At 36.1% G+C, this 12,003-nt stretch overlaps 2 protein-coding genes across 2 annotated transcripts in view; one reads left to right on the top strand and one right to left on the bottom strand.

Annotated features, from left to right (window-relative positions):
• Positions 1-1,320: 1,320 nt before the first annotated feature.
• LOC102589453 (formin-like protein 1) lies at positions 1,321-5,957 on the top strand. Its single transcript, XM_006350371.2, has 5 exons — positions 1,321-2,742; positions 2,864-3,204; positions 3,299-3,498; positions 4,118-4,362; positions 4,838-5,957. Exons 1-5 carry the CDS (start codon positions 1,513-1,515, stop codon positions 5,645-5,647), a joined length of 2,826 nt encoding a protein of 941 aa, XP_006350433.1. The 5' UTR covers positions 1,321-1,512; the 3' UTR covers positions 5,648-5,957.
• Positions 5,958-6,406: 449 nt separating this feature from the next.
• The window catches only part of LOC102589127 (acyl-coenzyme A thioesterase 9, mitochondrial), a 9,164-nt gene continuing 3,567 nt past the window's right edge, over positions 6,407-12,003 (bottom strand). The window contains exons 2-5 of the mRNA XM_006350370.2: positions 9,085-9,262; positions 7,777-8,246; positions 7,225-7,353; positions 6,407-6,870 (exon numbers count right to left, since the gene is read on the bottom strand). Of these exons, the coding sequence (XP_006350432.1) occupies positions 6,718-6,870; positions 7,225-7,353; positions 7,777-8,246; positions 9,085-9,262 (930 nt within the window). The 3' untranslated portion in view covers positions 6,407-6,717. The remainder of the gene's footprint in view (positions 6,871-7,224; positions 7,354-7,776; positions 8,247-9,084; positions 9,263-12,003) is intronic.

The raw sequence follows: 12,003 nt of genomic DNA, 5'->3' as shown, positions 1-12,003 counted from the left end.
TAATTATAGTTAACATATTATAAATCATATAATTAATTAAATATTTAATTCATAATTATATTCTAATGTAATATATTTATTATATTAATTTTATTGTCATATTAATTTATAATTTTAATTAATGAGGTTCCATAAAAAAGTATTTGAGATATTTCTCCATGAAACAAAAATTATGCCGAAAAGATGTTGAACATGCATTCGGAGTTTTGCAATCACATTTTGCAATTATCACATGACTGTCATGTTTTTTGGAAAAACAAATGTTACATGATACATTTACTACATGTATTATATTGCACACCATGATAAATGAGGATGAGCTTGATCTAAATGCACCTATTGAAGATACTTCGAAAGCTCCAAGTGCAACAATAGAAATGATGGTAGATGAAAATCTCTAATTTGAACAATTTTTAGCTTGACATAAAAAAAATTAAGAACAAAAATGCTCATTTTGAATTCCGTAATACATTAATAGAACATTTATAGGAGCAACATAATAATCTTGAAAATTGAATATTTATGTAAAATTTAAAATAATTTTTTACGATGATATAATACTTATGTAATTATATTGATTAATGATTTCATTTTTATTTGAATTGTTTATTAATATGTAAAATATATGATATATGCTTTGCAATTTATGTTATTTAGAAATCTAGGATAAAATATAATTTTAAATTATATAAAGATTTTGAAAAGAATAAAACTTTTCATCACATGAAGGTTACAACAAGAAAATAAAAATAAAAAATAAAAATTAAATAATATTATATTGAAAAAAGAAGATTTTCTTTTATAGCATTTTAAATAAAGAATTGGATTAAAGTTAATTATCTCTAAATATAAAGAATCTCTATATTTATACTTTATATATTTACTATTTAGAGAGTAAAATGATACTTCTTTCGTTCCATTTTATGTGAGTTAGTTTTACACGGCACGGAGTTTAAGAAAGAAATGATGACTTTTAAAATTTGTGGTGCAAAATGAATGATAGAAATTTGTGTGGCTATAAATTATTTTATTAAGAGTAAAATATATATTTTATAATTAAATTGTTATTTAATATAGAAATATTTCATTTTATTTTAGACTAACTAAAAAGAAAAATAAATCAAATTATAAAAAAAAAGTAAATTACATAAATTGTGACGGAGAAAGTACTAGAGTACTAAATAGGTAAAAGTATAAAGAATAAGAGAAATAGTTGACTAGTAAAGTAGTACTCCGTAGAGTAGTTCACCTTTATTGATTGAGAAAATGGGGAGTAGAATATAGGGTGGATACTCCAGGTACTTGTCTACTCATCTCTCTCTAATTATTATTATTATTACTCCTCTACTCACTTATTTCTACCTTTTCACACTCTCAATTACTGCTACTCCAAATCCATGCACATCTGTTGCTGATGCATTTCTACATCTCTCTGTGTGTAGCTTAGCAAACATTTATTTACTTCTCCTCCTCTCTCTATCTATCTACTAGATCTCCTTCTCTACCACGACCATGCTTCCTTCTTTCTATTTCTTCTTCCTCCTCCTCTTCTCCGTCTCCGTCTCCGCCAACAACCGCCGTGTTCTTCATCAGCCATTTTTCCCACAAGATTCACATCCACCTTCTTCTTCACCTCCGTCAGTACCCAGTACCTCTACTACTCCCAAATACCCTTTTGATTCTTCTTCTTCTACTCCTAATAACAACACTCCCTTTTTCCCCTCTTTCCCTTCTACTCCTCCACCTCCACCTTCCCCTTCTGCTTTTGCTTCTTTTCCTGCTAATATTTCTTCCCTTATCCTTCCTCATTCATCCAAATCCAAAACCATTTCATCTAAACTCATTGCTACTGCCATCGCCTCTGTTCTTGCTGCTATTCTTCTTATCTTCATTGCTATCTTCTGCCATAGAAGAAGAAATCAAGATTCTAATGATAACAAAACACACAGATCTAATAGCAGCACTAGATTCAATAATCCTAACCCAACTAATATTCCTAAATTACAACGACCATCTCAGACCAGTTCTGAATTTCTATACTTGGGTACTATGGTTAGTGCACATACTTCCATTGATACACACAATCGTCGTGCTACTGCTGCACCTTCAAGAAAAATGGACTCACCGGAGATCCACCCATTGCCGCCATTACATGGACACAGTTTGCGTAGGAATGCAGATGTTATCTCCCGTACAACTGAAGATGATGAGGAGTTTTACTCTCCAAGAGAATCTTTAGATGGCAGAGGAAGTTCGATCGGAACTGGATCCGCCTCGCGTAGGGATTTTGCCGCCGTTGAGGTCAAGAATTTTGCTGGGTCGACCTCATCGTCTTCATACTCCTCTTCCAGTTCCGATTCGGGCTCACCAGTTAGGTCTGTATCGTTGAGCATTTCTCCACCGGTGAGTTTGAGTCCAAAAAATTCACAGCCCAAGTCACCGGAACTACTTGCTGTTCGTACTGCTCCGCTACCTCAGTATCATTCTCATTCGTCTCCGCCGCTAGCAGATTTTGTACCTATATTGGTCATTAACGGGGAATCTGATTCACCATCTCCGCCCAGTTCATCATCTCCGGAGAGATATTCAAGCAGGAGTATTGACTCATCACCCAGAATTTCCGATGTTTGGGATCAGAATGTTGAATCTCCGATGAGAATCAGCAATCACATACAGCAGAATGAATCAGTTTCAGTTCCACCACCACCACCGCCGCCTCTTTTGATTAGTATTCCGGCTTGTGTACAGCCTCCTCCACCACCACCACCGCCGCCTCATTTGATTAGTATTCCGGCTTGTGTACAGCCTCCTCCACCACCACCACCGCTGCCCCTTTTGATTAGTATTCCGGCTTGTGTACCAGCCTCCTCCACCACCACCACCGCCACCACCCGTTAAAAATTGGGATAGTCCAAAAACTCCAACACCACCAATTTCAAAGCCACCATCCAAGCCTCCAGTTCTTGTAACTCCTTTAAGACCCATAGAACTTGAGAGTCCAGTGCTGATTTCCCCAATGGAGTTGCCTTGTAATAAGCAACCCATTGAGAAGATTGAGCAGAGTATAGAAGGCTTATCAAGTGATACTGGTGGGAACAACGAGGAAACTCCAAAACCAAAGTTGAAGACTTTGCATTGGGATAAAGTAAGAGCTAGTTCTGATCGGGAAATGGTGTGGGATCAACTGAAATCAAGTTCGTTTAAGTAGGATAATCTAAACACTTTGTTACACTTGTTACATATATTAAATTCTTCTCTTTTTGGTCGGGCAATTAAAGCTGAGCTGATTTGTTTGCAGATTGGATGAAGAGATGATAGAAAGCTTGTTTATTGTGAAGACTCCAACTCTAAATCGAAAAGAAATGACTAGACGCCCTGTTCTTCCCTCGCAGAGCCAAGAGAATAGGGTACTTGATCCAAAGAAGTCACAGAATATTGCAATTTTGCTAAGAGCACTAAATGTAACTGTTGAGGAAGTATGTGAAGCCCTTTTAGAAGGTATTCTGCTACTCTGTTATTCTCAGACTTGAAAATTTAAACTGAAATATGACTGGGATGATAGTAATGCCAGACTATTGTTGCCTAATTGCTCTAGTTCTACATAAAAGATCTTCTGCAGGGTTACATAATACTGAATTGTCATTCAGTTCACATGTGCCGTTGTTATAGAAGAATTGATATGCATTGATCTTGAAACGTAAATTAACCAACAGAGGTTAAGGGTTTTCCCGATAAAATTCTCAAACACCATACGTTGTTCATCATATGCATTAATCTTTACTAGTATGAATGAATACAGTGTAGACATTCACATTGTTTTAGAAGGTAACTGATAGCTGACTAGTTTAGAGGTGTTCATAGGGTTATGTGGCTTTTGCTCATGGATATCAGGGTATTAATAATTAGGCTAGAGCATCATCTTATTTGGTTTGTGGTTGCTTATTGGTGTACATCGTTCCCAAACCATGTCGACAGCTTTACCTTTTGGGTTTTCTGCTGTTTGCTGCTTTTTACGTTCAATAGGATGATCCTTTCTCTATTTTTCTTTTTAGTGTGCAAGTGTATCAAGAATTTATGATGTCTCCGCTTGTAGAAATTAAGTACATTCTTTTTTCAGGAAATGCTGATGCCCTAGGGACTGAGCTCCTTGAGAGTTTATTGAAGATGGCTCCATCCAAAGAAGAAGAACGCAAACTGAAAGAATATAAAGATGATACTCCGTTTAAGCTTGGGTCAGCCGAGAAGTTTCTCAAAGCAGTGCTTGATATACCTTTTGCATTCAAAAGGGTAGATGCTATGCTGTACATATCAAATTTTGATTCTGAGGTTGACTACCTCAAAAAGTCATTTGAAACTCTGGAGGTAATTATTTCAGGTCATCTTCAACTTCTAGCTGTATATTGAGTTCTCTAATAATCACTAAACAGTTCTGATTTTGATTTGATAGAAGGAAGGTTTGTGCAAGGGTTTTCTGTTTGACATGGTGAATAAGTAAATATGCTGGTACCCTATGTTGCTCGGACTCACATAGCTGGTACCTATGACAAATGAAACTCAAAAATAGCCTTATCTGATTTTGGAAGGAAGTGCTGTAGCATCAGTATTATAGGACATCTAATTGTTAGACTGGAAAATAATCATTTTTTTCATCTTGAACTGTCTGAACTTGATACTCTTGTGCTGAAGTTGGCATGTGTTTCTCTCTTGAACTGTGGAACTGCATGCTAACTGGACCAGTTCAAGTATTCATACTCTGTTTCTTATTATGTCACATAAACCAATAGAAGAAAAGTCTTCTTAATATATTTGAACCTTATAAAGCTTTGCTACTTGACAGGCTGCTTGTGAAGAGTTGAGAAGTAATAGAATGTTCTTAAAGCTTCTGGAAGCAGTGCTGAAGACTGGTAACCGCATGAATGTTGGGACAAATCGGGGTGATGCACATGCGTTCAAACTAGATACCCTCCTAAAGCTAGTAGATGTGAAGGGAGCTGATGGGAAAACAACCCTCTTGCATTTTGTGGTACAGGAGATCATAAGAAGTGAAGGTGCTCGTCTTTCTGGTGGAGATCAAGATCAACAGTCGGCCATGAATGATGACGTCAAGTGCCGGAAGCTTGGCCTCCAAGTTGTTTCCAACCTTAGTTCAGAGGTTGTAAATATTAAGAAAGCTGCTGCTATGGATTCAGAAGTGCTTCATAGTGAGGTCTTAAAGCTTTCTAAAGGGATTGGAAACATTGCTGAAGTTGTCCGATCAATTGAAGCAGTTGGCTTGAAGGAAAGCAGCATAGAAAGATTTTCAGAGTCTATGAGAAGGTTTATGAAAATGGCAGAAGAGGAGATCATAAGGCTCCAAGCTCTAGAAAGTGTTGCCATGTCCTTGGTGAAAGAAATAACTGAATACTTCCATGGAAATTCAGCGAGAGAAGAGGCTCACCCTTTTAGGATCTTTATGGTGGTAAGAGACTTCCTAATGGTTCTTGATCGCGTTTGCAAAGAAGTTGGAATGATAAATGAACGTACAATAGTCAGTTCTGCCCACAAGTTTCCAGTTCCAGTAAATCCAAATCTACAGCCTGCCATTAGCGGGTTAGCAGCAAAATGGCAGCATAGTTCATCGGACGAGGATAGTTCATCCGCTCATTAGCAACATTAGCTTATAGCAGGCAGAACCCTAGTTTTTGTTTTTGGCCAAAACTAATGTAATGTACTATAAAGGCCATCTAGGAGTTTGTCTGAGACTGTGCCTGCCTTTTGAGGTACATTTAATCTTTTTTTATAATCTTGTATTTATATAGTTCTTTGTATAAGATGTGGAAAGTTATCCATTCCCATAGATAGATAGATAGGGACATCCCTTTAGAAAATAACAAAGGCATTTTGCCGGAAACATTTTGTGTTTTATATATCTCAAAGATGAGAGGATTCAAATCAAGAAAAAAGGGTGCAATAATTAATTGTTGAGTGTTATTTCATATTTGTAATGTAAAGAGAAACATAGGATATGTACCTCCATTCAAAAATGAACATTGTGAACCAGCTGTGTCTTCAACTTTATTTGACCGTTGGTTCGAAAAAGAACTTTTAACTAATTTTAATTATGAGAAATGAGAAAAAGGAAATCATAATGGAAGCTCGCAACGCAATTTAGGGAGAGAAAAGCCAAATGCTCCGCATTTATGTTTCTGTAAAGAGCACTAGTTCCAACTTACGTGTTTACATCAAATTATAATAATTCATATATTACAAGTAAATATGATTTAGTGATAGCAGTGCACATTCAAATACACATGTTATCTACTTATTGAGTTGGTCTATAGTTTTTCAATTCTAGAAATGCATCTTTTAGCATTGCAAACCCATAAATTCAATAGTCAATTCCTCATTCCATTTGAAGAAACAAGTTTTCAAAGAGTTACTATTATTAGTTTGGACAAACCATAAAACAGTATCAATACTGAGTTCCAACACGAATCACTCAAAACCAGGTCCAGAAATGACTATAATTTGGCAATACCAGCCTAAGCTGGATATACTGCAATGGAACTTGAGCATAAAGCCTCTTTTCATCTGTGAATCATTGTACAACTAATCTAGTAGATAAATCAGGTCTTTGGTCTCATAGTCAAATAAATTTCCATGGACTTCCTACATACAGGTTAAAACCCAATTGACATCTATCTAGTTTTTTCAACGAGATGCTCATTTGTTGGTATACTAAATTGACTGCAGATGATCAGCATCCATGCGTTCCAGAACCCTACGAGCTTCTTCTTCTGTAGCTGGGACAACTTTACGGATTCTGAATTGAGTATTTGTGGCCTTAGCCTCTGGACGGACAGTAAATGTGAAGTAGAACCTATTAGATACCTGCATTTGAGTTTAGAGAATAAGAGCAATTCCGGGATTTTGTAGATAGGCTACATTAGCAACCACCTACTACTTCTGCTACAACATTAACTACTCCCTTGGTTTTGTTTATAAAGTGTTGTTTGATCAAACACGGCCTTTGAAAAGGAACAAAACACTTCCAACACATACCAAAATTACCCTTAGACATGACATTTCTGTGGATATAAGAGCATACTATTAAGGGTAAAATGGAAAATTTGAAGTTGAAGAATTAGAAAGGCGTCTTACTTCATGGAACAAACCAAAAAAGAAAAAAACAATCATATATAATGGAAAAGAGGGAGTAGTTTGTTTCATAGAAGTTTAATATACCTCACTAGACCTCTGCTCTGGCCTAGTAACATGAGCAACAACTTCTACATTGATCAGAGGCTGATCAGTATTCTCATGTTCAGTGTAAAGTACACATGATTTGAAACGCAAAAAGTCTCCAACATCAACCTGCAACAGTAAAAAAATTGCACCACTGGAATAAACTAGGAAAGGAAAATGTTAGAATGATACAATCCTCTCTTTTGTTCGTTAAGCATACTACTGACTGAGCGAGCATTTCCTTTTAGCAGTATTTCATCTTTTACATGTTCACATACAGAAGTATGTAGTGCTGGAGGAACCAAGAGCAGTTCTTGTATTTTGAATTATCTAGCTAACAGGTAGTCTAATGCTGGAGGAAAGAACAACCGTCCATGTACTAGTTTTGGTCGTGGGTAACACGTATTAGGTATGCTGGTGTTGTAGGAAGGGTATTCTGGTGTTGGTGCGAGACCAACCATACCCATTGGTTAAAATATATTTAAACAGTTCCACTATGAATCAAGTTAACAGTGATAACTGAAGAGGAGAGGTTCAAGATAGTGCACTCACAGGTCTAAGGAAATTAACATGATCAACCTCCAGGAAGGATGGCATCAGACCGGCAAAAGCATAAGCTGTCGAAAATGCAAGTTCAAATGCTCTGAGCATCAGGAATCCCCCAAAGATCCGACCATGAATATTTCTTTGCTGCGGCTGGCAAATCAAAGAATTCTCAAGGCGGGTATCTTTGAGAAGAATGGTGTCCCGATCTGCCAAGGCTGGCATGTCACAGAATATTCTACCTTCAGCTAATAGTTCTTCAAGTCTGTTAACTCCCCCATTTTCAATCTCCTTTCTGTCTCCCCCCCTCTTTCTTTTCCTAAGGTTATTTCTAGCTTCAGCTGCTTCATAGAGCAGTTTTTCTGCTTCTGTCTCGGGACATAATCGATTCACTGGAGCAGCTTTCCCTGTCTTGTAATCACGAGCAACAAAAATGAAGTTTGCAGTCAGAGCGACTGATTCTGAGGGATCACTGCTCCCTGCATGAAAATCATCCACGTTAAACTGGATTCGCAGATGTCAAAAAGAAATTCAATAAGTAAAATTGACGAAGGTGAATGCATAAAATGTAAAGTTACTTTGTGGGATTTAGTTATCAAGGAAATAAAAGATATGGTGAGACAGAATGAAAGAGAAGCTAGCAGCATGCGGGGTTATTCACCACGTACTTAATGATGAGTAAGCTGTTAAACATAGGCTCCTTTCTTAGCTTTACTAACAATCTCACTGGTGTTGACGGTAGAAAAAATACCACAAGTGAGAAATTGAGAGAAATGTGTGAATAGCAGGCACAGAAGAAAAGAATATTCTCTAGTTTCATAACAGTACAAAAGCATGTATTATATGACTGGGATGGACAAAAGCAGTATTATTCCTACAAGGAGAGAAGATCTACATTCATGAATGGTGCATCAGGTAATTATTTGGAGGATGACAGCAATGCTGGCATACTTCAACTATTAATTGCCATGTCTAAGGGTACACGTCAAAGACGGAACGTTTTGAAATTTAACAAGCTGATGTGGGCTTAAAATAAGAAAAAACGAGACTAGGTCTCAAAACCAGGTTTAGGCTAAGATTGTCATTGTTTTTTAACTAAACCAATTCATATACTAGGTACAGATGAAGATGGTAAGCTATGTAAAACACTTTCTGGTCTCTGTGAGTAATAGTCTTTGTTGTGAACTAAAAGATCCTTCTTTTAATAAGTATGGAAGTGATTAACTAAAAGATATTAGTTTGATACATTTGAGAAAAGCAGCAAATGACCTTGAAAATTGTTGCATGCTAATACATGAATTCAGTTTGAGAAAATACCATTTGCTGGCTGTATAACGTCAAGTTGAATTTCAATTGAAGAAAAACCAACCCAAATGACTGCACCAACCATTTTCAGATCAGTGTCAACGCTGATCGGCTTCTTCAGCACCATTTTATCAACAGAAGCAGTTACCAAATAGAGTGGTCTAGTCATGCTATCAACGTCCGAGCAATGCTGATTCAACCAACAGCAAGTTTAGCAGACAAATTCCAATAATATGTTGAAGTACATAAGCTAGCACTCAAGAATGTCAATTTCTAAAGAAAAAGTTCCAAAAATCGTACAGTGCACCTCCATATTGTTCCTTAAAAAAAGTTGCTACTTAAAATTAAACCAAGGCAGTGTTTAGAAGTAAGGAACACATTAATTAAAGCTCCAGAAGATCCATCCAACTATCTATAAAATGAAGATCTTGTTTGCACCAAATATAAACGAAAAAGAGAAACTTTTAACCCCCAACGTAGTTTTCCATACCCTGAAAATTCTACTATTTCTCTCTACATCACCAAAAAATTAAAAAAGAGAAATTCCACACTTCTTTCTTGTTCGACCTTTCTCATCCTCCAACATGCTAAAATCTTTTCCATCTCTTCAGTAACAGCATTAATAGAAATAGATTAGTGCCCATAACTCCACCGCAAAATTGCAATATAACCCTAGGTGATCCACATCCTCAACACTCCTCTTGCTCATGCATTACCAATTATTAGTATTACTATGCAATCCCTCCTTTTTAAGTTATCCACCATTAGGGTTAAAACACAAATGGCACCCCATGTAAAGAAAGTCACTTTCTTCAGTAACTTTTTTTTTTTCCATTTCAAGGTCATATGATCTTCTAGCACTCCCATTGCATAAGCAACTATAGTACGATTTCACCAAACCTTTTTTCATGATGCTCCTTTCTATATCTTCTTTGTCAGTATAATCATAAACCACAATCTTCCCCTTCTCAGCCTCAAGTCCGCAGTATCATTGGCAATAAAACTTATCCAAGATCTGTCTTCCACTCACAAAGGCACTCTCTAAGTAAGAGATACTAATCCGTTATTATCCTCTACCTTATTGATAGTACCTTAGCCATGGTCTTGTACATGCTCACTACCAGACTTACGGGTCTTCAATATCAGATGCCCCCTTTCTCTTGGGTATCAAAAATATAAATGATGAATTGAAGCTCATCCCAGATGACCCACAATAATATGTATGCATTCCAATACATATTTATTTTTTTTTAAAAAAAGCATCCAATTCTGGCCTTTACCTAAGCAACTCGAAAATAACTGACGGTTATTGGTAGGATTAGTCCTGTTGATCTGAGTCTGGGTATCTTTCATCCCATTCAGTTGATATAAGAACTCTACTGATCCAAAAAGCCATTCTCCTATTCCACCACCTCAATCTTACCAGAAAAAGTTGGTGCATCATTGAATGACCTTGAGTTAGCCATTTACCAGTGAACAAGTTCAGATCCAATCTACATTTTACTTCACCATACACTACATTTACAAGCCAATGCAAATCAAATTGTAACCTATTTGTTGGCGAGATTGGGTGATGGCTGCTCACCAGATATTACATTTGGACCACTGATCTTGTTTGTTGTTGATATTAGGGAGAAGAGGATCATATCTCTCTGCAGGATTTCATCTGCACGAAGTTCTTACATGAAACAAAGACAATAAACTAATTCAACGTAAATCTCATCTACTCCATAATCTATCATTTTTCAATAGCTTTTTACCAAACGGTGCAGACACTGACTGGTATATTTAACACTCCCCTTTCTCCACAAAAAGAAAAGAAGAAAAAAAGAACTGATTTGTAGTGGATTTTTATGTGTGTCACATTTGTCTAATATATTCCTCAAATGAAGTGAATTTTGATGAACATATGGAAGAAAATAGCAGATGGGATTAGATCATACATATAGTTAGTAATCCTTACATCACATATTAAGATCCAGTTTTCTTTTCTGTTGTGTTTTGAACAATGTCCACTTCCCTGTATTTTACTATATACATCACTATACACATCAATCCCATTTCTGGAATTGTAATCACGTGGTTCAAGAAAAAACAATAAACTAACAATTGCTGACATGACCTAAAAGTTCTGTAGTTTTAAACTTTAAAATTCTTACTCAAAAAGAGTTTTCTTTAGGCTCTAGAGCATAGACAGTTACCATAATCCCTTTCTCAATGGTGCCAAGCATAAAGAATATATCCACAATAATGAGTATGCATACTCTCCTTTTTGATGGTGCTAAGAATAAGGCATAATACATAAACGTGTCACTTAACTTGGCATTAGCTAGTATCTATGTCCTCCAACTATGGGTGTGCACTTAAGATTTGTCATGTAGGACGCGTGTATCTACTTGTGCAACTATATGATAGTTTAAGTGCCCACTTGTGCACATCCAAAGTTGGAAAGCATAGATGTCAGGCTAAGGCCAAGTTAAAGGGCACATTAGTGTGTTATGCCTAACTCCTAAGAATCATGACATATGCAACTTCATACTAAGTAGGCGTTTGGCCATGCGATACCATATCACGATATGGTGTCGTGAGATGGAATCAACGTTTGGACATGCGATTTTACGCTGATTCCATCTCATGATTCCATATCATGAGAGGTGATACCATATTCTCCAAAAACCATGATATGAAATCACCATGTGATTCCATATCATGATTTGAGATATTTTAATACAATAATTGATCCATGAGTTTATATTTTGTTAAAACAACCCCACATTTATATCTACTAACCATTTGTTTCATATGTAAATAAAATTTATAATCACATCATTACTTTTTAAAATTTATTATTCTCACCAATATAAAATTTATTTATTACTTTAAATTTGGTGAATATAAATGATAAAGTAGAAATTCATTTGGTGAATATAA

Source organism: Solanum tuberosum, unplaced genomic scaffold, assembly GCF_000226075.1.
Source record: "Solanum tuberosum cultivar DM 1-3 516 R44 unplaced genomic scaffold, SolTub_3.0 scf00124, whole genome shotgun sequence".
Lineage (NCBI taxonomy): Eukaryota > Viridiplantae > Streptophyta > Magnoliopsida > Solanales > Solanaceae > Solanum > Solanum tuberosum.
The sequence above is the reverse complement of the archived record's forward strand: the minus strand, read 5'-3'. Positions and strand labels throughout refer to the sequence as shown.

Excerpts from the sequence above, each read along its gene's own strand:
- LOC102589453 (XM_006350371.2), top strand. The coding sequence starts at position 1,513 with ATGCTTCCTTCTTTCTATTTCTTCTTCCTCCTCCTCTTCTCCGTCTCC. Across the intron at positions 3,205-3,298 it reads CTGAAATCAAGTTCGTTTAA|ATTGGATGAAGAGATGATAG; the intron begins GTAGGATAATCT and ends ATTTGTTTGCAG. Across the intron at positions 3,499-4,117 it reads ATGTGAAGCCCTTTTAGAAG|GAAATGCTGATGCCCTAGGG; the intron begins GTATTCTGCTAC and ends TTCTTTTTTCAG.